The sequence below is a fragment of the Bos javanicus genome, chromosome 4 (assembly GCF_032452875.1).
Source record: "Bos javanicus breed banteng chromosome 4, ARS-OSU_banteng_1.0, whole genome shotgun sequence".
Lineage (NCBI taxonomy): Eukaryota > Metazoa > Chordata > Mammalia > Artiodactyla > Bovidae > Bos > Bos javanicus.
This window is the reverse complement of record NC_083871.1, coordinates 49039938-49066939: the sequence shown is the minus strand read 5'-3', so window position 1 is coordinate 49066939 and position 27002 is coordinate 49039938. Positions and strand designations below refer to the sequence as shown.

Below are 27002 nucleotides of genomic sequence, written 5' to 3'. Positions count from 1 at the left end.
TGTGGGATTGTGTGTACTATTAATGGCTGCTGTGTCTATGTGTCAGTTCCATGTATTAATATATTTCTCATTCCTACAGTGTGTGTCTCATATGGCCCAAACTCTGATTTATTAGTATTAACATTAAAAAAATTTTATGTTAAGTTAATATGTTTTCATTTTGCATCACTTTCTAGTATTGTATGTCCTAAACTGTCTCTGCAGAAAGTGATTCCTCATAACCTTATTATCTTCTCTTGTTGCTTTTTCTTTTCTCCCTGAAAAGTTGGTGATGTGTTTTGGTAGTCTGCCTTGCTGAATGGCTCTCAGAAATATATGACATTAAATAATTGCTTACATGGAAGCAAGGTGAGGAAAATGACCTCAATCCCAGACAAACTCAGCTCTCCATTTCTATCTTACTTGATGCTTCAGGGTTTGATACTGGTATGAAGTTAATATTGGTGGCCCTGACAGGAGTGACAGCACTTTTTACCACTTGTTGGTGTAAATACAAAGCTGTCATCCTTGAAAGCCACAGATACAGTGTATAGAGGTCTGTTAAAAAAAGAAAAGTGTGAATAGAAGGGTAGAGATACTTAGGGTTATTTTCGCATGTTATTTTATCACGAGCCAGGGGAGAAATATTACTGTGTTAAATTTGCTCATCTTTTTCTCTCGCAAAAATGAGTAGTCTTTAGAAGGTGATAGCTTTCGTATAAATGATGAACCCAGTGTTCCATTTGTTTCTACATCTTAGTACTGTTTTGTTCCAGATGTTTGTGAATTGTTATAGTATTCTTTATCATATTACTGCTCTGTCTAGTCTGTTGACTGCATTTTAATTCTTTCACTGTTTTGAATGATTTTTAGGAAGAGTCTTCAAATTAATTGTCTTTTGTGAACTCAGATCTGTAATTCTATGTTCTCTTTGTATTTCTCTAAGAGTTAAGCATCTCTGAGTATTTTTGGATCTTTTCCCTAGTTTTTCTGAGTTTAATTATCTCCTTGTATTTCTTGTTTATAATAGGATCTGAGCTTCTCTCTTCCCTAACATTTATTGTTCGTCATCTCATGTTTAGCTTTCTTTGAGTTCACTTTTGGTCCCATAGGCAGCTGTTATCCAGAAGGGGTATATATGGGTATCCATCTCTGAAATGTAAAGAAAATAACTGTCTAAAGTTTTCTCTGGTTTTTGTATTTCTTATCTTACAGAGTGGAAATGAAGAAAAGAAATAGATTATTTTATGTGTTTTTCCCTTGCTTTTAACTTCCATTTAGAAAACTAAGCTGTTCCATAATTTGTTAAGTTACCTTTCTTACTTTTTGAAATGTAATTTGAAGCTATTTAATTATATTATAAAAAAGTTTTAAGTACTTGATATTTTATCAATATTGTTTTTCAGAAACTTTGCTTATATGATTTTTTTTAATTTTTAAAAATTATTTTTATGTAGCCATTGACAAAGAATGAAGGTGATATGTATATAATGAGTTGGATGGGTAATTTATAATAAATTATTAGGAAAGACACAAAGAATCATATTTATATTTTTTACTTTGTATATGTCAAATTTGGCCAGTGTTTAAAATTTTTGGTAGTTAAAAAAATTACCAAAGAGGAAAATAATACATTTAATGGAAAAACTCAATAAACCAATATGTGAAAAATATAAAGTAGATAATATAAAACATCGAATTGGAGTTTTCATTTTGAATATTTGTAATAACTAGAACATTCTTGAATACTGTTATTTATTTTACTTAATTGAATTTTCTGCTTTGCCAGAAATTTTTGTTTTTGTCCTTGATACCTATGTATTAATGCTTTATTCAAAGCATAGTTTAAAAAGTTCTTAGATCATTGAGGAAATCTCATTTCTTGTGGTCCTTCTTACGGCCATCATTTTTAATTCTTCAGTCTTTTATACCAGTTGGCTTTCTAGTCAGTTGGATACTTCACTGATTCTGCCTTAATGTTGCCTGTCACATGTATATGCTGCTTTGCAGAGCTGCCAGCACTTTTTGCCGGGTCTTTCATTACCTATCAAGTGATGGCAGCAGCTTCCTATCCTGGGAAACTGTTTGGTTTTTCAGTTTCCCACTGCTGTGTCTTAATCAGCTCTTCTACATATTGCTTTTTTGTTGTTGTTTGTTTTTTGTAGCTCACTTCCTACTGCATTATTCCCCTGCTCAGATTTCTCTGCTCGCATTGAAGACCTCCGTCTTGGGGTTCTAATTTAACTTACCAGATAAGTTCTCACTGCTGTATTACTTTTCTTCTACAAAGAACTGTGTTTTCTGTTTCCAGAATATGCTTATTTAGTAGCTTTCCTTTTATTTTTACTGTTCTTAAATCCAACATAATTCTTTTCTTATCAAGAATTTGATTCTTTTAAAATACCACATTCTGATTTTTTTATAGGTATTTTCATACTTTTTACTACGTTGATTCTATTTTTTAAGCTCTGAGGGTAATACATAAGTTTCTGCCATATAACTCTCTTCCGTAATGCCTTCTACTTTGTAAGGATTCAAATGTTAATAAAATTACAAAGCTTACTTGACTGTATAGTCATAAAATATAATAAAGCCAAAAGTTTTATTGGCTTTGGAAAGTAGTCTTGAAGTTTCTGTATTGAAGAAAGCTCTACAAATAAAGCACTTGCTTTTATACTTTTAGGTTTTTGCATTTAAAAGTCTAATCTCAGTAAAATCTCAGGAGTTTGATTTTTTAATGTCTGTCCAGACAGCTGAATTTTGCTATAACTTTATTTGGGGGATTAAAAAAACAGACCACATACCTAAAAATTGGCTTATCATGAGTGAGAAGTACAGAATTATTAGGAATGGCATTTTTAATTAAAGCATAATTGTAAATAATTCTTTTTTAATATGTTTGAACATCTATTGGGTACAAGTTGGTAGAATAACAATGACCTTAAATTAGGAAACAAATAAAAAAAATAGTAGTTCCATATCTTGTTGAACATTCTTCTTTAGTTAGTTTTTAAAATAATAGTTGTTTCTGTAGTTTTTAAGATCTAACACAGCTGTATAGCAATTGGTATCTGTGAATGTGATTTGTGGCAAGTGGGTTAAAAAAAAATGATCTTAAGAAGATCCCATATTGAATTTATTGTTACCTTTATTGCTTTTGCATTTAAAACTTCATTCTAACATGAAAAATTTGCATTAATGCTTTTAAAAATAAAATTATTTGAAGTAAAGTAAAAAGTTTACATGTTATGGTAAGAGCCATTGTAAGAAGAATAAAAATAATTCACCTTTTCATTGAATAAGCATTTAAAAAAAGGTTGTCTAAGCTTCTCATTCTTTCTTTTTAAGCTGAGATCAGCTATTGCAAACATATTTGTGACTTGTTTTTAAAAACTGAAGTTTCAACATAAATGTTATTTTAGTTTACAAGTTACATATTATTTAACACTAACAAGCTATCAGAGGTTATCTAGTAAATATGAATATCCTTGATTATAGATCATTGGGTACACTTCTATATATCTGAAAGATTACTACAGGTGGGCAGAAATGCTTGTTAGTTGTTCTTGTGTCAAGTGTAGAAATAGTAATAGTTTAGAGGGAAACATTATAATGTTTGCTGTTTATTTCTTATTTTGTTAGTTTTCTTATTACAGAGAACAAGAAGGCAATAAGGCAGTTTAGACAGATTTATTAGAAAAGTGGTTTTTAACTGAGTTTTTTGGCGTGTTTATAGACTTGAAGATGAAAAATATTTAAAACAAAGAGTTTTTCTTAATATGAAAACTTTAAAAATAATCTGATTTTCACTTAGATTGAAAACTCGATATTAAAATATTTATGCTCAGAAATCCAAGTATAAAATTAGTTTAAAAAATTTAAGGAGTATGTTAGAAGATACTCTGTGCTAGATATACTTATCTAACAAAAAAATTTTTGATGTCTGTATGAAATCCTGATATCTCTTAAGAGTTTCAAAATATTAGTCCTACTTGTTTATGCTTCATATTGTCAAATTGAGACATTTCTTTAATTCTATTAAAGAGTACAAAGTAAGGCAGAAGGAAACTGTTCCTTTGCTAAGATTTGACATTATGTCAATTATTATCAGAAATATATCACTATTAAATTTCTCATGTAATCTCAGTGAATTCAAGCTATTGCATGGTGCTCTTTTCCCCAAGATATAAGATAGTTCAGTAAACTAGACTGGGTGAATTTCATTTATTTACACAAAAGTGGTGTATTACTGTTTTTTTTTCTTAAGAGTCCAGCATTTAATTTTTAATTATAGAAGACCACCTGATGAAAACAGTTTCTTTCAATGAGAGATTGTTATTGAATTGTTTGACAAATTTTTTTATTTAAAAATGAGTTGCTACTTAATTTAGTGAATACAGTATGAAAAAACAGAATAAAGAATTGTTCAGTTAACCAATTACAAGGTAGCAAATATTTGCCTACTTTAAATAACTTATTGCTAGTTTTCATATACAATGATAATTAGCACTTACTATTAGATTATAACACTTGGAAAATCCTTGTTTGATATAAGATTCTCAAACCTGGTATCTATAATTGGGATTAGTAATTTCAGAGTTTTCTAATATGAATTGAGGATTGGAGGCAAATGCTTTAAGTTTATGTGTTGTAGAGTAAAAAACATTCACAAGATTTATTGCCACTTTAGTGATTTTCAGAGTTGAAAAGAACTAGAGTATTTTGAAACACTTGGGAGCTCTGATAGTGTAGGAACATTGTATAAATTTTATTACTCTAAAGTTGCTATGTATCTAAAATTATAAGTAGGTGACTTTTCTATAATGACATAAAGTCTTTTTTCCCCCATTCCTAGAATTCAGATTTTAGTAGTTAATTTCTGTTATACAAGAAGTCCAACTTGAATATAAAGTTAGGATGTCAGTTTATTTTAATGTTCTGGTTTTTGCCTGTATACTGTATTAATCCAGAGCATTTTGTTTAACTCAACCAAAGTGAGGAAGGAAGAAAGAAGCTTTGGTTTTCTTCCTTCTTTTTATTGTCAGTTCATTTGTATATTATAGGCATAGTGCCCTTGATCTTAAAAAATCAAACTTTTCTTCATAATAAACTTGAATTTCAAAAGTTTCCCTGTCTTGATGTACATATACAGTTGTTTGTTTTTTTCTTTTTGAATTTTAAAATCCTGATAAATCCTGCAATTTCCTACATTCCAAAAAGGATAAAGTTTCATAAATAGGTCATTACTTTTGATGCATCAAACATTATAGCAAGTAGACTATGTTAGAAAACATAATATAGCAGTATAGAAAATCCTGGGTTGTTTTGATTGTTTGGAACCCATAATTTTGGTTTACATTAAAACACTATTTCAGTTATTAACATATAAATATATCTATAGTTTGTGGCTTAGAAACAAATACACTTTATAAAAAAATGCAAGGATACCTGTGTCAGTTATATTTTAAAGTTATACAGTGTTTTAAGGCTATGTATTTATTCTTTAGAAAATATGACTTACATGAATATCTTCTGATGGACATAATATTGACAAAATATACACATGATATTACCTTAACAAACTGCCATGCAACAAATACATTAAGTAATGAAGAAATTGAATATATATGACCTAATCTAATCTTGACATTTACATTGAAAGTTTACAACATAACCTATACTTAAATTGTTTTTCTTATATTTGGCAGTAATTCATTTTTTACAATTTAAAATTTTGAATGTGGGTTTGGTGAAACTTAGACTTTCCCTAGTCTGTGACAACCTGAGGTACTAAACATTTTTCTCTTATTTCACTATCTTCAAAGGTGAGTTTTTTGTTTCTTTTAGGATCTATCCAAGAGTTGTGTATTACAGCATTATTAGGCATGGGATCAGCTTCTACTATGGAAACAACTCGCTTTTTCATTTTACTTTTTAAGACCTTTTGAAATTTTTGTCTAGTAAATGCATATAATAGAGGGTGAAATATAGTTGTTCCATAACCCATGACTAGAAAACACAACCTTAATTTTACTAAAAGGTCACTTGGGCCTAAACATAAAATGGTGGTATTTAAAACAGAAATTGGTGTCCAGCAGAGAAGAAATGTAGAAATAATCAATAAAGACATTTTGAAGACTCTCTTTTGCCTTTCTCGTCGTTCACGGTGTCGTTTCATAGCTCGCCGGAGAGCGATTATTACAGACACTGAAGTTCTAACACCAAAGACTACATTTCTCCCACCACTGCCTTGTGACATGTCTGTAGTCTCGTGTTGTGTGGTTAGAGAGATTGTCTTTTTCTTTCTTGCTTTCTTCTTCTGCCCTGTTGAGAATCTTGTGCCTATTCGAATATTGAGAGCCTGAAGTATTTTGCTGTATGTGATTAACATCACTATGACAGTGAAAAAGAATATTGGAATCTGTACTAGCAGGTGATAATACATTCCCAGTTCAGTGTAGTATTCATTTGTGCTGACACACAAAAGTGTCTTGTTTTCCCATGTATTTCCACTTTGAAGGCTGAAAAAATTTACCTCAATAAAGGGAATCAGGAAAGAGAAAAACGAAAAAATCCAAATGGATATCATTAGCATTGCAGCTCTGCCCATTGTCAGAATTCGGTTTGCAGGCTTTACAGAGATGTCGTATCTGTCCAAAGTGATAGCGAACACGTTGATTGCTGTTGAGACACTTGCAAAAGATACACAGGCCTCATGGAAACAGCAGATGAGAGCAGTGTTACTCTCCAGTGAAAGCAGAAGGATAACTATAGTTAGAGGAATACATCCCACACAAATGATTACATCAAGTACATGAAGATTCATTGTAATAATGTTACTGACAGAATTGATTAAGTTGGATTTCATGCAGTAAAGTACCAATACGGTGAGGTTGCTGCCAAGTCCCAACACAATTTCTAACATAAGAAATCCGGTGAGAGACACTTGAAAGCTTAATGGATATGATAGTGGTTGGTACATATTGGTGTTGATGTCATCAATGTCATCTCGCACTGTAATGTTAGATTCAGACTGCATGTTGATTTCCAGAATGGGAGAAAAACACATTCTTTTGGAGCAGCTGTTTTTTCCCTAGAAAGTGAAATAGAATAAACTATTTGATATTCAGCAATTTAAATGACGTACAAAACCTGTGTTTATTGTGAAAAAAAATTTTATTGTGTACTTAGTTTAATTTTTAACTTTATAAACTGTTAATGGAAAATGTAGAAATGTCAAGATTACATTGTTTTGATGTAAAAGGAAATTGGTCCATTTGAAGAAATAACTATTGGGGATTGCTTCTATATGGCTTGAAATTATTTAATAAACTAAAAAGGTTTTTCTTATTAGGGTTTTTCAAGGTTATTATTTGAGATACAGTGTATTTTTGTATAATAAAACTACCCAGTATGCAAAAGTAATTTTAGCCCAGTGTTTTAAGATTTCATTTTAAATATTGTAAGTAGATGGAAAATAAATGCTGTTTTAACATGTTGTGGCACAATTAGTGTAGGTGTAATTATTCCCATGAGATTTCAAATGAACAGGAGAAATCTTCATTTAAAATGATAAATGGCACAGAGCCCTAGTTTGTTTTAAATCACTTTGTCCTTGTTCCTGATTGAAATTCATATTCAGAAGTCTACAGTGTGCTTGGGGATATCTGGAGTTTTTTCCCACTGAAGTAGGAAAATGATAAATATTTCATATTTTGCACTGAACTTTACAAAGAGCAAAAATTGGAAGAAAAAAGACAGTATTTTGAAATAAAACACCACAAACCTTGGTAAAAGAGCACTAATCACTTCTATGAATGAATGATTTGTGACCACACCCTTTCATATCATTTAGAAGGAGAAAATGGAAATTTAATATCACTTAAGAAATAGCCATTTTTGTGATGGTTTAAAAGAATATATCAATTGATTTTATTAAGCAGAATTTTTTTAAACAAAAAATGAAATTTTAGGGAAAAAGGAGTATCTGAAGCCCATTTTCTGAGGAATCTATTAAATTTTCACATTCCCTATAAAACCTTTTGTATAAATCACCCAGTATATATCATTTTAAGGAAAATTAAAAAAAAAAAACAACTCTTGCTAATTCATGCATATTTATGTTTTAATATAGAAGTTTAGAGTAATTTATAAAAATAATGTCTGATTTGCTGGGCTAAAATGTCAGTAATTCATATATTAAAATATAAATGATACAACCAACTATATTTCACATTTCAAGTACAGCATTTTGCCTGCAAAACCATAACAAATTATAAAAGCTAACAGTTTTCAGAACTTATGTTAGCCTTTCACTTGTTGTAACCTTTGACAAGTTTTAGAATACAGTTTTATTTATGCATATTATTTTAGAGGTAGTATTTCAGAAACACAAATGCTGATAACATTAATTTCTTTTGAGCTTAATATAAAGTATTACTAAAGGCATATATTTGAGTAAGTGAAAGTCTTAGCCAGCATTGAAATCCTATAAAAATGAGAATTTTATAGTGTGCCAGATTTTCAGAACTGACAGATTAAAACATCAGATCTTTGTCACAGCAGTTAGAAGTGTCAATTTTAGGCAATAACGGAGGGAAAGGCATTGAACTGTAGATCAAGATTCTTTTCTCTTGTAAATGTTAAACAGTGCTGTGGGCTGCATGCATCTTCTGACCTACCTGTTTGTTGTTGCCTTATGGGCCTTTTGGCTCACTATAGCAGTTTTCCACAATATGATAACATGATGTCATTGACAGATTTGGATATGATTTTTTTTACCTGACAACATGAAGTAGCTGTGTTTTATTTCATGTCTTGTAGGAATTCTTTCATTTTTCTCTTCAGTACTTCAACTGCATGAATTGTAAGATTTAGTTGGCTGATGGATTTCTAAAGACCAGTACAAAATACTTGTGTTTGTTTTACCTTAAAAAGTCACAACCGAGAGAAACTTCCTCAAATGATAGGCGTTATGTTTCCCTTTGAGAGAGTTTATGATGATGTTTCTTTATTTTCCAGAACATGTGAAAACAGAAAGGAAACATAAAGTTCCTAGCTTCTAAAATGTTTTTAGACATCCTTTTGTTACAAATGTAAATCTACTTCTATAGCAGTCCTCATTACTTTGAAATGATTTCTTGGTCACATAACTTGCTTTGTAAGTCCAGTCCATGTTCTCTTGATAAAAACCATCTGCTATTTAATTTGGTTTGTTTTCATTAGAAGAGGACACATAATTGGTTATAAAACTCAGATGGAAAAATTCTTTAGTAATATTAATTGATATGAATATCTGAATATTTAGTGCAGAAAAATACTTGATAAAGCCTCATTAGCTTGCTGATAATGTATGTCATTTCTTTTGGCAATCCATGTTTCATTGTTTCTTCAAGAATTGGTGGCTCCACGATTCTGGTAATGTTGTAGTATAAAGTTCTCCTTTAAAAATGCTCACCATTTTGTTTTCAGGGTTTTTCAGTTACATTGTTTTTCATTTTGTGGCTATTTTATATGGCATCTTCTTAGTATTATTACTATTGATGTGTTATAATCCCAGCAGTCATGTAGACCTCTGTTCTCCAGTTTTAACTCCTTAATGTCTTAAAATCATGTGTTGCAAGAATATCCTGCAGTTTATGGTTCAGACAGCTAGGGAGATGATGGATCAGATGCATTCTTCATATTGTCAGTTGTAAATACTGAATTAGCTGCTTTGAGCCCTTGTGAAAAAGAAAAAAGTAGTTAAGCAATAAGGTTCCTAATAATTTTCAATTAATTGAAAGTTACTTTGGTTGTGCTTATTTAACACCATACACAATATTTGTTATCAAAGTAAGGAAACTGTATGTATTATTAGAGCCATAGCTTATGCATAAATTTAAAGGTTTCTTTAAGTAAAAATATTCTCTTTTCCTAATGAAGACTAAAAATTGTTATTCAGTAACAGAGTTAACATTACAGACATTGTGTTTTTTTAAACCAATTTCTGCTCTCATTTTAGAAGTTAAGGTGTATTTTCAGAGATTATGAGCAATTAGCATACATTGAAAGTACTGTCATTCCTTCTTGTCTTTATAATAATTTAACAGTATTTCTTGCTGTAAAATATTATAGCTTGCTTATTAGCACAGGGTTTGAATTTTAACTGGTTAAAACAGATTCCATGATAAATACTATAAATTTCCTTGATGAAATGTTCATGTAGTTGAAATATAAAGTGATATAAAATGTAACTGCAAATTAAATAATTTTCAGTGAACATGCCCAATAATAAACTTAAGCTAAAATTGAGTAATAATAGCTAAATAATAAACCTGATTCTTTCAAGAAATATAATAGTTTTTTGAACACTTGAGAAAGACTAGTAATGACATTAGGATATTTAGTAATTTGAAGTGATTTAAAAAGCTGGGATCTTCATCGTGATTCAACAAAGAATATTCTTTATATTTAACATACCATCCTAAAAAATTACATTTAAAATATACCATATCTTAAATAGATCTAAAAGATACATGTTTAGCAATAAGTAGAATTAAGCAAATAAACTCTTAAAATTTAGGCTGAAATTTTTCAAAGTAATTTTACCCCACTATGCTGGTTCAAAAGCAGCTGAATACTATAATAAGGAGCACAGCTTACCTCTGCTAAAGATTTGAAAGATTCTTGATGTAGTTGAAGCGTTTCCAGTTTTGATTGATTCATTTTGTTCACTGGTTAGTAGAGGACCGGGAAAGAGGGTCATAAACACCTCTTCGGAAGAGACCTTAATGAAAATATGTGTCTGTACTATGCCATTGTTTCAGCAGTACTGCTAATGTATGGAACATGTAGTGCTGCTTGGAGGCTGCTGCAGTCTCTCACTCTTCCTACTGTGGAATCAATAAGCATCTGAAAATACATAATGAAAGTAATTTAACATACTGAAGGCTTCTTGTCTCCAGAGACAACACTTAGATTCAGTCTTTCTAAAAAGGAATGGCACTGCTTTTCAGAGGAAAGCCTGTTCTGGGCAGCTTTTGCAGAATGACAGCCTACCTTGTCGCTTCTCTCCACTGCAGAGAGATGCAGTGCATTCACTAATTTTGATTGGTCAGTTGTATTGGGCTTAAATTGTGCTTCATATGTATAGCAGGGATTTTTCATCCCCTACTGTTTTATATAAGGGTGCTTTTTTAAAAGGCTATATTTATAAATGGTTGTGTGTTGCTCTTAAAAGAACATGAGTAAATCAGTCTTTAAAAATGCATATTCCTTTCTGGTTTGTTGTTCACTTATGCCAAACATCAAAAAATACAGGGAGGTGGCAGGGGGAGGGGGTAAGAAAGAATTACATAGTAAAATGTATATATTCTTTTTAAAGCCTTGGATAATTGCACTTGAAAATATTTTAGTTGTATATATGTTTTAGGTTGAGATTCTTTGTTCTACAAATAGAAAGCCATTGCATCTTTACTGTGAACCACGTTGAATTTCAACTAGTTTGTTTGTATTCAAGTCATTTTCTCTCTGTATTCCAAATTTTTGTGAACATCCAAAGGTGTTAAATATTATTATGACTGCAGTAGTCATTCATTCAGGTATTCATTCATTTCATTCATTCATTCATTCAAAATATCAATAAAACTTGATTTAAGGTTTTTATACCCTACAAATATTCTTTAAAATTCCATTGCTATTTTTAAAAGTATGTAAAGATTTAATCACATGTATTACTTTTGTTATTACTACTCAACCTTCACCTCTGGTAACCCATTTTGCTTGGTAGATACATACTGGTCATGTGCCATTGTATTTTATTTCAGCTGATTGTTTCTGTTTTTAACATATGTTCTTTTAGTGGATTGCTATACCTTAATATTATATGCAGCTGCATGTTAAAGTTATTGGGTGAATATATTGGTAAAGGAACTTAATTATGTATCTTCATAAGTTACAAAGCTAAATTATTTTGGGGATATTCTGTCAAAAGAATTAAAAGCAATGATGGAAGTAACTTAAAATATTTAAATTTAAATTTAAATTAGTTTAGGTTGTTCAGTTGCTAAGATGTGTCAGACTGAATAATTTTCTGTTTTCAATATTGAACACATTTTATTGAGGAAAATTGTTTTTTTAGACTTGAATATATAATATGGCTGGATTATATATCTCAACAAGACAGAAGACATGTTTCAAATCATTGAATTATTAGAATATTGATTACCTGCTTCCATTATTTTAGGAATATTAATGATCTACATTTTTAAGAAAATGTCTACTAGGTTTTTAATTTATAATTGTAATTATTCTTTATAATTTTGAAAGTCAGTATACATTTTAATGATCTTCCATTGCTAGTGTTTAAGCTGCATATAGAGCTGGCTAAATAATATGTGGATTGTGAGTTGGATTTCCATAGAAGTTGAGAATAATGTGGTAGAAAATTTTGCTGTGAATTTCTGAAGTTTTTTGCACAGCTTTGGGTGGCAGAACTTTGGTAATGATAAAAATTAAAATATTGTTCCACTTTTTGTGCATTTTGAAAGTTGGAGAAAAGGATCTTAGAAAGACAGCCATGTTGAAAGGTTGTGTAGGCGTGCACACACACAGGCAATGTTGTTTGAAGCTTAAACCTAAAACCATAGAAAAGGTAGCATCAGTTGAAACTTATGGTAGAGCTAAGAAGTTTACTAACATACTGGAATACATATAGTGCTTTCCTGCCAGAGAATTGAAGTCTTTGTTTATATTTATCCTCACAATATCACCATAAAGTTGAGGAAACAAAGGCATAGAGAAGTTTAAGGACATGAAAGGAAAGTTAGTAGTAGAGCTGATGTTGGAACTCTGCAAAGCCCCCTCCAACTGAATATAGCTGGCCTTCTCTCTTTGGAAAATTCTGAGGGTTCTTTTGGCTTAAAATTGGATGATTTGGGTTTAGTCACTACTGAATAGTTACATGACTTTCAAGTCATATATTCTCTGTGTCACCATATAGCTTTTACTTTTTAAATTAATGTTTATTTATATGCTTTGTTTAGCTCTCTATGAGACAGTATTTCTAAGCTATACTCAGACTATTTTGAAAAAACATAAATTCTGGAATCTCTCTAAGACATAATGGCAGCAAGAAAGTTCAGGTCTAGACAACACTTTTTATTCCCTGTGACTTGTGGTTAGGGATACACAAGATACTACAAGTAATTACTTCTTACTGCATACATTGCTTGGTATAGTTTTCTTTTTGTTTCGTATTTTATTTTTTGGCTGTGCCCCACAGCTTGTGGCATTTCAGTTCCTCTATGAGGGACTGAACCTGGGCCAAGATAGTGAAGGCCGAAATTGTAACCACTAAGCCACCAGGACTCTCTTCTATAGTTTTCTTTTTAAAAACCACAAATTGGTTTGGTGAATATAAGGTTCTCTGATTTCTTAGCAGGATAATTCTAAATTCCTTTGTTTTTAACAAAGAAGAAAATATCTAAACTCCTGGATTGAGAATCAGATTTATTTTTTCATGAAAAAAAATGACATCAAATTATAAATATCAGGGTTTACAGGATTCTTCTTTCCATAGAAACAGACTTTCACAGTTTTGTTTTTAATATTTTTTGTGTTCATGTAGGATACTAATTTTGAAAAATGCTGCAATTAGTGATTTAACACCAAATATAAAATTTGTAAAATTTTGTAAAAATCATTTTATAGATTACTTAATTAGTTAATTAATAATCTTGGAAGGCAGTTTAACTTTCCTAATAATGACTAAGCAACAGATATGAATCTAACCTTGAAATAGCTCTATTAAAATCCTTTTTCACAAATTGTATTTTTCTTTTGCTTGAAAGCATTTTGATTTTTATTTAGTTTAGAAACTAAAATTCCTGATATGATAGTCTTTGGTTTCTGGTTTTATATATTTGCCTCCTTCAGTTTGGACAACTTTGAGTATGAGAGAGTAATTTACTGTTCACATTTAAATTTACCATTCATATCAGATCATTCTTATCTAGCTTCTGTCTGGTTCTGATGCTGCAGAATTTTTGATGATTTTGAAATTATAAATAAAAAACTCAGTTTTGTGAAATGTTGGAATTAACCACAACTGATGGTGCTTTGAAACTGTTTGCAAAGTATGTATGCAATGTGCTGTGCTCAGTCGCTTCAGTTGTGTCTGACTCTTTGCAACCTGTGGACTGTCGCCCGCCAGGCTCCTCTGTCCATGGGATTCTCCAGGCAAGAATACTGGTGTGGGTTGCCATGCCCTCCTCCAGGGAATCTTCCCAACCCAGGGATTGAACCATACCTCTGGCGTCTCCTGCATTGTAGGCAGTTTCTTTAACCACTGAGCCACCTGGGAAACCCATTAGTGCACTAAGACCCCCTAAACCTTGTTCCCATTAGCTCATGGTATCAGAATGTAGAGAAGCAAACCTACAGATCTGTCTCCTGACTACCTTCATAAGGCATGTAACTGGTCTGTTATCAACTACACACCGGCCTCCTGAATGCATGGTTTCTCCAGCCTTGCAGAGCCCCTTAAACTGCTGCTGCAAGCAACACATGCAGTAAGCAAGAACACCAGTATAAAGACAAACACTAATTGAATAGTGTCAGAGCAGCATTTCACATACTCCCGTCAAGCACAGGATATGAAGTAAGTGAAGAACAGAGCCGGGAGAAATCATGTCCTAGAACAGGACTGGTAGGCACTGCGAGTGGGCTGTGCAGTAGTGTCCTGTGCACTAGCAGGAAGTCAAGAGATGCACACCATACCCTGTTTCTACCAAGAAATGAGAAGAATGGGCTCTGACAGGAAAATATTCTATCCCTAAATAAAAACAGCATGGCACATGGACTCTGAATGCACATTTATGGTGTAAAAGAATTTCAGTTCTCTGATTTCATAAAGCAAAAATCTCAAAAACAAACAAACAAACAAAAAAAAGTCTTTGTGATTGAGTTTCAGATTAACTGGCACTTTATTTTGCTTAAAACTTAAACATTGTCAGTTTGAGAAGAAATCCACTGTGATATATAGAGCTCCCCATTTTAATTCTATGGTTTCTTCTTTTGATCCTTGGTAAAATTTTTCATCCAAGAAACAGAATAGATACTTACATATATTTAAAAACATGAACCACTAGAGAATGAAATAGGAAATCAAGAAAGATTTAAGTTTTGGCAGCCTTGCTTTTTTTTTAATTCTTTAAAGACTGTAGCAGAATAAAAGGATCACTGGCTCTGCGTCTTCTAGAGATTACAAGTGATGGAACTAAAAACAAACAAACAAATCCATATCCTCAAACAAGGTCAGGTAACCTCAATTCCCTGCCCTGCCCTACAGTAAAAAAACATGAATACCTATAGTAGTATTTTTTTTTAATTCAGGTAGAGAAAGAAGCAATAACTTTTAACTAAAACCTCCTACATTTTTTGATTGCCATTCAACTTGCTACCATTAAGCAAAAAGCAAAATTCTCATAGTGTTTACCTCAAATCTTATTGCTTTACAACTGTGGCATACCCTCCATTAAAAATAAAAAGATGAAGCAGTCAATCCAGTGATTAATTTAACATGGCTTTCATTGAGAAAAGGGGGGACAGGGACGAGGGGGTCATGATGAAGAGAAGACCAATAGACAAAAAAGGTAAATTAAACACACAATGGTTTTCTTTAAGAAAAAAGAAGAAGAAGAAGAAAATGTTATTTTCAACAAGAGGGGAAAAAAGCATTGAAAGCCCATGAGTTAAACCATATTCTATCTTAAGTAGCTTTTCTTTCTTTTTCCCTCTTTTTTTCTTTTTCCTTGTCTCTCTCTCTCTCTCTCTTTTTTTTTTTTTTAATTAAAATCTCTCCCCAAACCATCATCACTTTTAATATTGCCCGGACTGGGCTTCATCTTCAGACCCTTCATCCCCGAATTTCTCAGGTGGAGGGCTTGAAGATGTTTTCTTTTCTAGAGGACTTTCTGGTTCCTCATCTTCTTTGGGAAGAGGAGTCTTTTCCTTTGAGCCTGTGAAGCTATGGGGCGACCCACTTTCCCCTTGCCTTTCACAGGACTTGGTGTCACTGTGGCCTTTATTTATGTATGCAATAGCAGTTTCTAATTGCTGAAAAATCACTTTTAAGTTGTATTGTTTCAAGGGTACTTTTCAGTGAATACTTAATGTAGCTAACTCTCAACTCTCTAATATTGGAGGCCAAGGTAGAAAGAATTATTTCAGTATACAGCTAATTCAAAATTTTCATTTGGCTTCTCAACTTTAAATTTCTTTCACAGCAAATGTTTTATCAGAAAAATAGAAATAGACCATCTGCTGAAAACTCCCCATCAAATGAGGAGTAACCAGGGTAGTACAAAGTCAACAATATTGGTGATTCATTACTTACAAAGGAGGATAATTGAAAACTGATTATAATTGAATAAAGTACACGCATCAGAATTATATATCTGAACTGAAAAACTCCACAAAGCCTTCTTTCCCATCCTTCCCTACCTCACCTTAGTTGAGCATTTCAATTTTTCGTTTTTATTTTTCACAATATGTAATTGTAAGTCATTTGCCAGTATCTATTATAAAAATAAATATGTGGCATTTCTTTTTGTTTTTCTCATCCAAACTGTGATTTTGGACCCTGTGATTATTACTACTTTTTAATCTCCGTCTGTTGTCCTACTGTTGGCATGTTGTTTTGGAGGCCTTGTCCAAATCATTATCACCCCTGACCCAGTTTTCTGGCTTACTCTTTTCACTGCCTGTATCTCTTTTTGCCTCTTTAAATATTATAGGTTTTGTTGACATTTTTCTCTTATATTTCAACCAAAGAATTACACAAACATGTTTGTGCTTTTTTTCACTTCGGTTTCTTTCTTTTTCTTCCTTGTTGCTGCTTCACATATTCTTGTAATTCTGTAGGTTATACAGAATCAAATTCATTTCTATGTTCTGAAACCAAGTCAGTTGATTAACTAGATGCTATATTTAGCAAAGCTATGGCAGATCCCCTCTTCTGTTCTGTTATGGGTCCTTTGCTTATTTCTTCTCCTCCTCTTTTTTTTTTTTTTAGTGTGGAGAAATGTAGTTATTTTTTGTATATTGACCTTGTGTCCTGCAAATTTACTAAACGCGTATGTTGTTGCTAAGTTGCTAAGTCACTTCAGTCGTGTCTGACTCTGTGTGACCCCATAGACAGCAGCCCACCAGGCTCCCCCGTCCCTGGGATTCTCCAGGCAAGAACACTGGAGTGGGTTGCCATTTATATGTTAGTCTTGAGAAATTATTTTGTGAATTGCATGGTATTTTCTATACAGACAGTTAACGTCATTTGCAAATAGAGAAAGTTGACTCCCTTTTGAACCATGTATAACTTTTATTTCTTATCTTGCCTTATGCTGTGTAGGACATCTGTTACTAGATTTTATATTAGGAGAAAGACTCTGCCATGGACTCTGAGCATTCCTGAAGGTCCTAGGACACGCTGGTGTTGCTGGGCATACTAAGAATGAAAAGACCTGACTATTCTTTCCTTGATCCATTTCTCAAGGATAAAGGAGTTGTGTTTGAAGCTAGCATCCTTAAGTGATGCAATAATAACTCTGCAAAGAGTTTCTTCTGCTTGTTATAAAAGTGGTAAGTTGTCCAGCTTAGTGTTCTTTGGCTGTGATGCAAACCCACTGTATCCAGAGTATCTGCCTAGGCTCCTCTGTCAGGAAGAGTTGGATGGGAAGGTTAACTGTCAGTGACATGATCCCTCATGCTGCTTGCTGTGTTTTGAGTCCTTTGTGTCTGATCCAGGCATCTTAAGCTTTCTGCCAGCATACATGACAGAAACAAGCTAGCTTTCATAGCTTGCAAATAGGGTAAAATCTAGACCCTTCATGATTTTTGACAATTTTGGGAACAAGAGCATAATGTTGACTGAAACATGGCTTCCTACAAAAGAGAAGACAAGGGCCCTTGTGGGCTGGTTTAGAGAGTATGAGATCTGGTAGCAAATGCTCTTGTTTAAGGGGTGGGCTAGGCACTACTGTTTTACCTGTTAATGAGTTTTTAGAGGCTAAGCAGTGAGAGAACTAAACAAAGCTGCCCGAATGGTACTTTGGTTTTTGCTTAGGCTCTAGGCTGTAGGAAGAAAGAATATTATTATACCAATGAGGCAGCAAGCCTCTCAGCCTAGACAAAAGGCAGTATAGCTGGAGCTACTGATTAAGGGCTCCCTAAAGCTAAAATAAAAGGTGCCAGCAATGAGAAGAGAGCGTTGGGTAAACTTAATACATTTTAAGTTCATTTGTTGAGTCTAGGTAGGCAGCCGCTTGAAATTGAATGTAGCTGTGAAGTCTTAGGGAGCAGAGCTACTTTTTCCCTTTGTGCCCTTCGATTGTCTCCCCCCCTCGACTCCAACCTCAGCTGCTTAAAGTAGACACCAAGTGTGGCAGGGACCTCAGGGAGAGGGGAGAGACTCAAACTTTTATAGCTCTGTTGGATAGAGGTGCCCAAGCACTTTCCAACCCTGTCCTGTGGGGGAGAAAGTACAGTAGGTGGCAGGGAGGCTGAAAGCACTGAGAACTGCAGGGTGGAGCTGTCGCAGTGTGCACATGGGCAGATTAACAGCCCCTAGGCTCAGGGGCTTAAAAGAGTTTCGAGGTAGGTGGGAGGAGGCGGCATTGACTCTGGGGTGAGGAGCCAAGCAGAAGAAAAGCCTCCCACCAGCTCAGGCTGCTTCTACAAGCTGGCCTCCTCCACTGCCCTGTACTCCGCCTGCTCCTGGTCAGAAGGTAATGTCTCCTGGCAGCTGAGGCTATAGTCTCTTTTGTGTATGTGTTTAATTCCTTGGTTTGTGTTCCTGCACGGTGCTGAGTGTGTCTTGGGGGGCACGACGACACTCAAATTGAAGAAAAGCTAAAGTGTGGGTGGAGCCTCTGGTCTTATTTAGTGTACTGTTCTGGCTTCCTGTGCCAAATATGTATTTGGTATTAACATTTTTCACATTCTCATGTTGTGAGTGTCTATAAATTCATAGGAGATTGACCCATTCATGGACCCCTGCATGATGCCCTTCCTGGTGATCACCATGTATCATCCTAGGAGGAAAGAAAAAACCTTACCTTTAGTTTAAGAATTTGAGGCTGCTAAAGTGTTCAGGCCATTTCTCAGCACAGCAGTGCCACCTGCCTCACCCAGCTGCCAAGTGCACCTCTTTTGAACAGTCCTACTGCTTAAGGTCTTGTTCAAACCAGACATTTGACCCATAGTTGTCTTGTGACTCTCTGGTCCACTGTCACCATTTGGGGGTAGGTTAACTCAGACTTGACAGCCAACAAGGAAAGGGTCCAATAGACTTAACTGAAAGAAACAAATGAGAGTGGTTTGTTCAAGGGTACAGCTGGCCTGGGCTTAGTGTACTTTTGGTTTTACATAAAGGAATAGAAGTGAACCCTTTTGGGGGAAACTTTTTCTTTCATTCCACCACCTGAAGCAAAGCACTCATTCCCTGGGGCCCTTGATGCACAGAAGTTCCTGTAAGTACATGGGCCTGGCTCACTGAAAGTTTGGCCAAGTTATAAGCTGATGATATTCATCGTGCTGCTGCAGCTGTTCAACCTCAGTGCCAGCTCCAGAAAACTGAGACTGGAGGTGACCACTTTGTTCCACTCTCATAGCTCTGATCAGTGCTTCTCTTGATTAATGTTGTATTTTTACTGACTCCTGGGCTGTTGCCTATAGCATAGCCTTCATAGCATCACTTGGAAGATAGGTTAAAAGCATCTTTCTTTGGGACTGCAAACTGTGGAAACAAATTGCAACCACCAGTTTTGGTCACTGGAGTGTGTACATCCCAATAGCTGTCATTTCCACTTGGATCTGTTATCAGAAACAGCAAGATATCTGCTTTTTCCTCCTCTAGGAAAATAGTTTTTTTTTGTTTTTTTTTTTTTTGCTATTTCCTTTTCCTACCTCGAATGTATTTTCAACAATGTTCAGAAAATGAGAGGTTTTTTGTACCCCAATGGTTTTAGGCTTTTATTCTCCCTTATATTAGAGATGGAAGAAAGAACCAAGGCTGAACTTCATGCCTTTCTCTCATTAGCTGCTCTTGTCATTCCAAGCATGAGGGATGCTTTCTTAGACCTCTCACTCTGCACCTGGCCTTTTATTTTCTTTGATGCAAACCTGGAGAGGCTCTGAAGAACCCGTGAACGGGTTGTGGCCTTCATGGGTTCTGTGTTTTCTTGCTGGCACACACTCAGCCTTTAGGAATTTATTAACAATTTTAGCTGAATTATTTTTAATTGTGTCTAGAATTGTTTTCCCGAGGTACTCAAGTGCTCATGTCTACATTTATTTTACAGGGCACCTGTTTTTCCTTAGAGTTTGGGTGGGTTGGTTGATTGGTTACCTTGTTACCTCAGCTCTCCTGGGAGCTATTTACCATGATGATATACATTAACTTAATGACTGTACTTGGTAGATTACCCTTTTAGAAATTGCATGGTTTTATTTAGTTATTTGGACAAGGTATTTTGCCTGTATGTTCATGAGGGATTTTGGTTTGTTCTTTTATTGTATTTTCTTTGTCTGGTTTTGAAATCAGGGCAATAATGTTGGGTTCATAATGAGTTGAAAAACGTTTCCTCTTCCTTTAGTTTTAAAAACATTTATGTAAGATCGGTGCTAGTCTTACCTTAATTGTTTAATAGAATTCAATAGAGAAGACAATCCTAAAGGAAATCAACCTTTAATATTCCCTGGAAGGACTGATGATGAAGCTGAAGCTCCAGTACTTTGGCCACCTAATGTGAAGAGCCAACTCATAGGAAAAGACCCTGATCCTGGGAAAGATTGAAGGCAAAGGGAGAAGGGGCCAGCAGAGGATGACATGGTTAGATAGCATCACCAACTCAATGGACATGAATTTGAGCAAACTCCGGGAGATAGTGGAAGACAGAGGAGTCTGGCCTGCTGCAGTCCATGGGGTAGCAAAGAATCAGACACGACTTCGTGACTGAACAAAACAGAGAAAACATATGAGCCAGGATGTTTTATTTTGTTTAAAGATTTTAATTATAAACTCAAGTGATTTAATAGGTAATAGAAACAGATTTTCTATTTTTCTTTTGTTTGTTTTGGTGATAAGTATCTTTCAAGTAAATTCTTGTATCATTTGAATTGTCAAATTTATTGACATTGATTTGTTTTTCTCATATTTTAATATTTGTACCATTGTACTGATACCTTCCCTTTCATTACCAGTATTGAAAATTTGTATCTTCTTTTTTCTTGGTCAGTTTACCTAGAAGTTTATCAGTTTTGCTAATCTTTTCAATAACCAGCTTTCGGCTTCATGTTCTTAATGAGTAGTGTTCTTATGGTTCTTATTCTGTCTTCATTTTTTTCTTATTTTCATTTTACATAGAGAGCTATACTGACTTTTTTTTCTTTTGTCATTAAACTTTTTTTTTTTTTTCCTGTAGGCATAATTTCTGATGAGAGGTCTGTTATGGATCTTACCTTTGTACGTTGCTATGTAATTTGTCTTTTTTCCTCCGGCCATTTTTAAGATTTCCTTTTTATTTCATTGTTTCCATAGTTTCACTGTGGTTTATGTTGGTGTAGTTTCTTTGTGTTTACCTTCTTTTGGGTTTGCTTATATTCTTGGGTGTGTGTTGTTGCTGCTGTTTTTGCTATTTGTTGTTTTTTTCCATCAGATTTGAAAAAAACCAGTCTTCAAGTACTTTTTCTTTTTTATATCTTTCCTTTTCTTCTGGGACTCTGATAACATGATTTTTGGCCCTTGGTGTGTGTGTTAGTCACTCAGTCATGTCTGTTTGCGATCCCATGGACTGTAGCCCACCAGGCTCCTCTGTCTATGGGGATTCTCCAGGCAAGAATACTGATGTTCCACATATTATTAAGGCTCTGGTCGCTTATATTTTGCAGCTTTAGTTTCGGTAGTTTTGCTGGCTCTGATTTCAGGTTCACTCGTCTTCTCTCTTGTAGTGTCTGATCTGTATTGAGCTCTTCTAGTGAATTTTTCAGTTCAGATACTGTTTTTTCCAGCTCTAAAAGTTTTATTTGATCAATTTTTATAGTTTCCATTTTCTCTTCATTGTGTTCATATTTTTTTAAAAACCTGTGTACATAATTATAATAGATGTTAATATCTTTATCGCTTAATTTCGTCATTCTTTTGCATCTTGGTATTTCTAATAATTTTTGATTGGATACTGGCCATTGTGTTTGAACACTGTAAATGGATTTTGTTTTCTTCTTTTAGTGAATGGTGTGTTTTGTTCCTTCAGGTAGTCAAGTTATGGATCCACTTAATTCTTTAGAGGTTTGTTTTAAGCTATATTGAGGCAGTTTTAGAGCAACCTTTAAAAAAACATATGAGAAATGTTGGAGAGGGTGTGGAGAAAAGGGAACCCTCTTACACTGTTGGTGGGAATGCAAACTAGTACAGCCACTATGGAGAACAGTGTGGAGATTCCTTAAAAAACTGGAAATAGAACTGCCTTATGATCCAGCAATCCCACTGCTGGGCATACACACTGAGGAAACCAGAAGGGAAAGAGACACGTGTACCCCAATGTTCATCGCAGCACTATTTATAATAGCCAGGACATGGAAGCAACCTAGATGTCCATCAGCAGATGAATGGATAAGAAAGCAGTGGTACATATACACAATGGAGTATTACTCAGCCATTAAAAAGAATTCATTTGAATCAGTTCTAATGAGGTGGATGAAACTGGAGCCTATTATACAGAGTGAAGTAAGCCAGAAGGAAAAACACCAATACAGTATACTAATGCATATATATGGAATTTAGAAAGATGATAACAATAACCCTGTGTACGAGCAAAAGAGACACTGATGTATGGAACAGTCTTATTGACTCTGTGGGAGAGGGAGAGGGTGGGAAGATTTGGGAGAATGACATTGAAACATGTAAAATATCATGTAAGAAACGAGCTGCCAGTCCAGGTTTGATGCACGATACTGGATGCTTGGGGCTAGTGCACTGGGACGACCCAGAGGGATGGTATGGGGAGGGAGGAGGGAGGAGGGTTCAGGATGGGGAGCACATGTATACCTGTGATGGATTCATTTTGATATTTGGCAAAACTAATACAATTATGTAAAGTTTAAAAATAAAAAAAAAAAAAAAACATATGAGAACCTTTAAAGGAACATTTAGAGGAACTTTTAAAGGAACATTTGAGGAGCATATGAGGGAAGTTTTCTCATATTTTAGTATATGTAGGATCATACTGATACTTTCTCTTTCCTTAAAGTGAAGTTGCTCAGTTGTGTCTGACTCTGCGACCCCATGGACTGTAGCCTACCAGGCTCCTCAGTGCATGGAATTTTCCAGGCAAGAATACTGGAGTGGGTTGCCATTTCCTTCTCCAGGGGATCTTCCCAACCCAGGGATCGAACCCGGGTCTCCCACACTGTAGGCAGACGCTTTACCGTCTGAGCCACCCGGGAAGCCCTCTCTTTCCTTACCAGTAGTGGAAATTTGTTTAGCCTTACCACTAAGGCATAATCCTTCATAGCTTTGTAATGAATTCCCCTTTGTTCAGTGATGTCCTTTCATTTTGGCTTTCCAAGCTGGAATATCTTGCTCAAATATCTCTTTGAGCCCGTAGAGTTGATTGGCTTGCAGATTTTCTAATAGTTCTTCATTTGACCTTTTTGAGTCTTACCATATATATTCATAGCATAATATTCCTTTGAATATTCAAGAAGCCCTATATAGAAATTTCTGGAGCTGTCTCTCTGCTTAGCTTATTTTTTTGTGCCTCAGCTTCTGGCTGCCTCAGCCTTCCTTAACTCAGATTCATCCCTTCAATTCCTCTAGACCCATTGTACTCCACTAGGGTTTTCACTTGGTTGTAGAGCGAAGTGTATTTAGGCAGAAAGACTTGATCATTATTTCACTTCATTTGTTTCCAGGAATTTTAGTCTTGGATTTGCTGTTGTCCAATATCTAAAGATAGTATTTTCATAAATTCTGTCCTGTTTTCTAGGTAAGCCTTGTACTAATTACTCTTTAGCTTGCAAGCAGAAGTTCCAAATTTGTTTTAAATGGTTAATTATCATGGAATTTTCTTTTGGCAATTGATTATGAACTGCCTTGTGGCATTCCTTTTATCATGGTCCTAAAATTATTAAAATCTTTAATTTTTACTTTCACGCTTAATTTCTTAAATTATAGTCTTAATTATAGGCTGATAATATTTTGTATCATGTAATTCCATTCTTTCCATTTAAGATGTCTCTCCTGCACAGTTTTCTTTCATGAGTACCTCTGTTAATTTTTTTCCCTGTTGGAGAAGAAGATAACACTGCTGGAAAAGAGATCACAAAGCTATAGAGATTGATGCTTTTGTAGATTTCTGTCTTCTAATCTCTATAGTCATTTCCCCGCTTTCACAGGTGCTATTAGACCAGGGATTGATATTTTTTCTGTAAACGGCCAGATGGTAAATATTTTAGGCTTTTGGAGCCACATACAGTCTGTAATATGTATTCTTTTTTTCTTGCTGACTCTTTAAAGATGTAAAAACCCATTCTTAACTTATATGTTTCGCCTGTGGGCCTTAGTTTGATCACTCTGGACATGGACCACCACACCTTTGTTCAAGGAACTTTTCCCTCTGCCTCATTTTTACCAAAAGACCTTACTTCTTCACGGCGGGGAAAAAAAAAGGAGACTTGAACTTTGTCACCTTCTTCTATCCATCTAAAAGCCTTCCTAGATCTTCGGTTATTTGTCGACCTTTCATTCTGTGTCAAATGAAGAATCATTATGCTATTATTCTTTCATTTAAGCCTAAACCTACTACTTGGATTCCTGTTTCATCCTCTTCCAAGTTCATTTATATCTTGTTCCGTCTTGCTATCATATATGTTATCTTCCCTTGTTCTTCTAACTGTACTCAATCAGTATGTGCATATTTGCTATCTGTCCTGCTGTATTGAATTTATATATTAAAATGTTGATTTTTAAGGGAAAAATCCAAACCATTGGAACAGTCTATCTTAGGTATTTTTAGTTGAACTTAAATTGAAAATATAAAAAGCTTGCTTTTACATGTAATAAAGTATAGAGATATAAGGTGTTTTTATGGTACATACTCATTTCTGGGTTGATTTTGGCCACGTTTTTCTTCATTTTGTAAATTAACAGCTCCTCCCTGCTCCCCCAATGACAATATAAGACTAGTAGATTAGAACATCTCAAGCAAAAATGTTCTGTTACGGGTAGGGATTTAGTTCTTTAAAAAGCAAAACATCAAGTACAGAATTTTTTATTAAAAAAATTTGAAATCAGACTAGATCTAGGCACATTGTGTTGCAAGCATCACCTCACAAATCTGCCAACGCATGTCCTTTCTGAGATTCAACACAGCTGCTGTCCCCACCAATTTCTCTTCTCTCCTCTTCTTGGTAGTGGATTGCATTGGTGTTTTGGTTTATGATAGGGAAAGAAAAAATACAGAAGAATCCCTTCCTCATTTTTCTTATGCTACTGCAGGTTTTAAAAAAACAGTAATGTGAGTTAATTAGCAGTGACTTCTGGCTCATTCTCGTGCTAAGAAACATGAAGGGCATTAGGTGTTTTAAATACACACGAGTCCATTAATGTAAAAAATAAACATTAAAGAATAAGGTTACTTATAAAGAATGAAGACACATTTAAAAACTACATGTTCTTACAACAATTTGTTCTTTCTTTTTTCTGTAACACAGTTATTCCTCCCCCGCTCCCCACACAACAGATTTGTAATGTAAGAATAGAATCGTGGTTCAGCCTGCAGCTCCCAGAGGTAAAACGCGCAGTACTAGACTTCCATCTGTAGATGTTACTTTTCAGATTTCATGTCATTTTTTTTGTGTTAAATTAAGATTTGAAATCATCTTAAGCTTTCAAGGGCTGTATTTATGTTAGGTTGTTGTATTAAGTGACTACCTCATAGAGAGGTTATTTATACTTTGTAGTAAGACTTTGTATTTGTTAGGCGTATTTGTTATCTTTTGCAGTCATAAATACTACAGTTTGGCAATGCTTTGAGTCTTTTCAATTTTAATGGCTTGCTTTTGTCTTATTTGATTGTATTTTTCTTTGTAACAGTCTTTTACTCTTGAATTTTACTGTCCCTCCCTCTTTTTAATGGATGTATAATAGCACTGTTTATGAACATTTGATCTATTTGAGTAAATTTCTAAAATTTGCTTTGAATTAGATGTTTTAGATATATAAATATAACTGAGTTATTAAAAATTGAAGAACAGTGTTGAGTGACCTGAAAGGAATCATAATATAATAATTTAATGTTTTAAAATGCATGTTTGACCTTACTCTTGGATTTGAGAGTATTTGAGTCTAGAATAAAGAAACACATTTACCAATATTGTAATAGATGTGTCAGATATTTAAATCTGTTGACTCACAGATGAGCTCTTAAACTAGTAGAATCAAAATGTGTGCCATGCTGTTATGCTCTTTTTTTGAACATGTGAGGTACTGAAGATATTTTAGATTAAGTTAAAAATATGGTTGTTTTCACTAGTTTTTGAAAGGAGACCAGTAAGAGGCTTAAGTTACCTGGGGAAATTGTTCTGTGAAAACATTAGATGACTTAACACATTAGGTCGTAAATGTTTTTTACTTGTCTTGGAAGATTCCTTGACTTTAATTTTTTTCTTTATTGAGACAAGTGTATGAAACACATGTTGGAGTTCCTGATGTTCAGGGAGTCATTTAGTTATAATAACTATATATGTGTGCATCTCCTGCATTGGCAGGTGGGTTCTTTACCACTAGTGCCACCTGGAAAGTGCTTCAGTTAATATCTGAACCTAACCTTGCCTTCCTACCCAGTCTTATATTGGTTAGTTCTTTATATTTATCTAATTTTCATTAATGATATTATGTGTAGTAACTCTCCTAAGGTCATATTTAAAAACTAGGGACTTCTTAAAGTTCCTATCATTTATATCTTTTGAATGTACTATATTAATAA

The 27002-nt window shown here is 34.1% G+C and overlaps 2 protein-coding genes across 5 annotated transcripts in view; one reads left to right on the top strand and one right to left on the bottom strand.

Annotated features, from left to right (window-relative positions):
• Positions 1-27002, top strand: part of COG5 (component of oligomeric golgi complex 5) — a 285624-nt gene that overhangs the window by 55840 nt on the left and 202782 nt on the right. The window lies entirely within an intron of this gene.
• GPR22 (G protein-coupled receptor 22) lies at positions 4939-11035 on the bottom strand. 2 transcript variants are annotated; one of them, XM_061413975.1, is made up of 3 exons: positions 10624-11035; positions 8661-9701; positions 4939-7072 (listed from the first exon to the last, which is right to left on the bottom strand). In XM_061413975.1, exon 3 carries the CDS (start codon positions 7046-7048, stop codon positions 5747-5749), a length of 1302 nt encoding a protein of 433 aa, XP_061269959.1. In that variant the 5' UTR covers positions 7049-7072; positions 8661-9701; positions 10624-11035; the 3' UTR covers positions 4939-5746. The 2 variants fall into 2 exon arrangements, with proteins under 2 accessions (XP_061269959.1, XP_061269961.1); XM_061413977.1 differs by having other exon boundaries at positions 8761-9701; positions 10624-11033.

Bases quoted from the DNA above. Each gene is read 5' to 3' on its own strand.
- GPR22 (XM_061413975.1), bottom strand. From the start codon at position 7,048: ATGTGTTTTTCTCCCATTCTGGAAATCAACATGCAGTCTGAATCTAAC.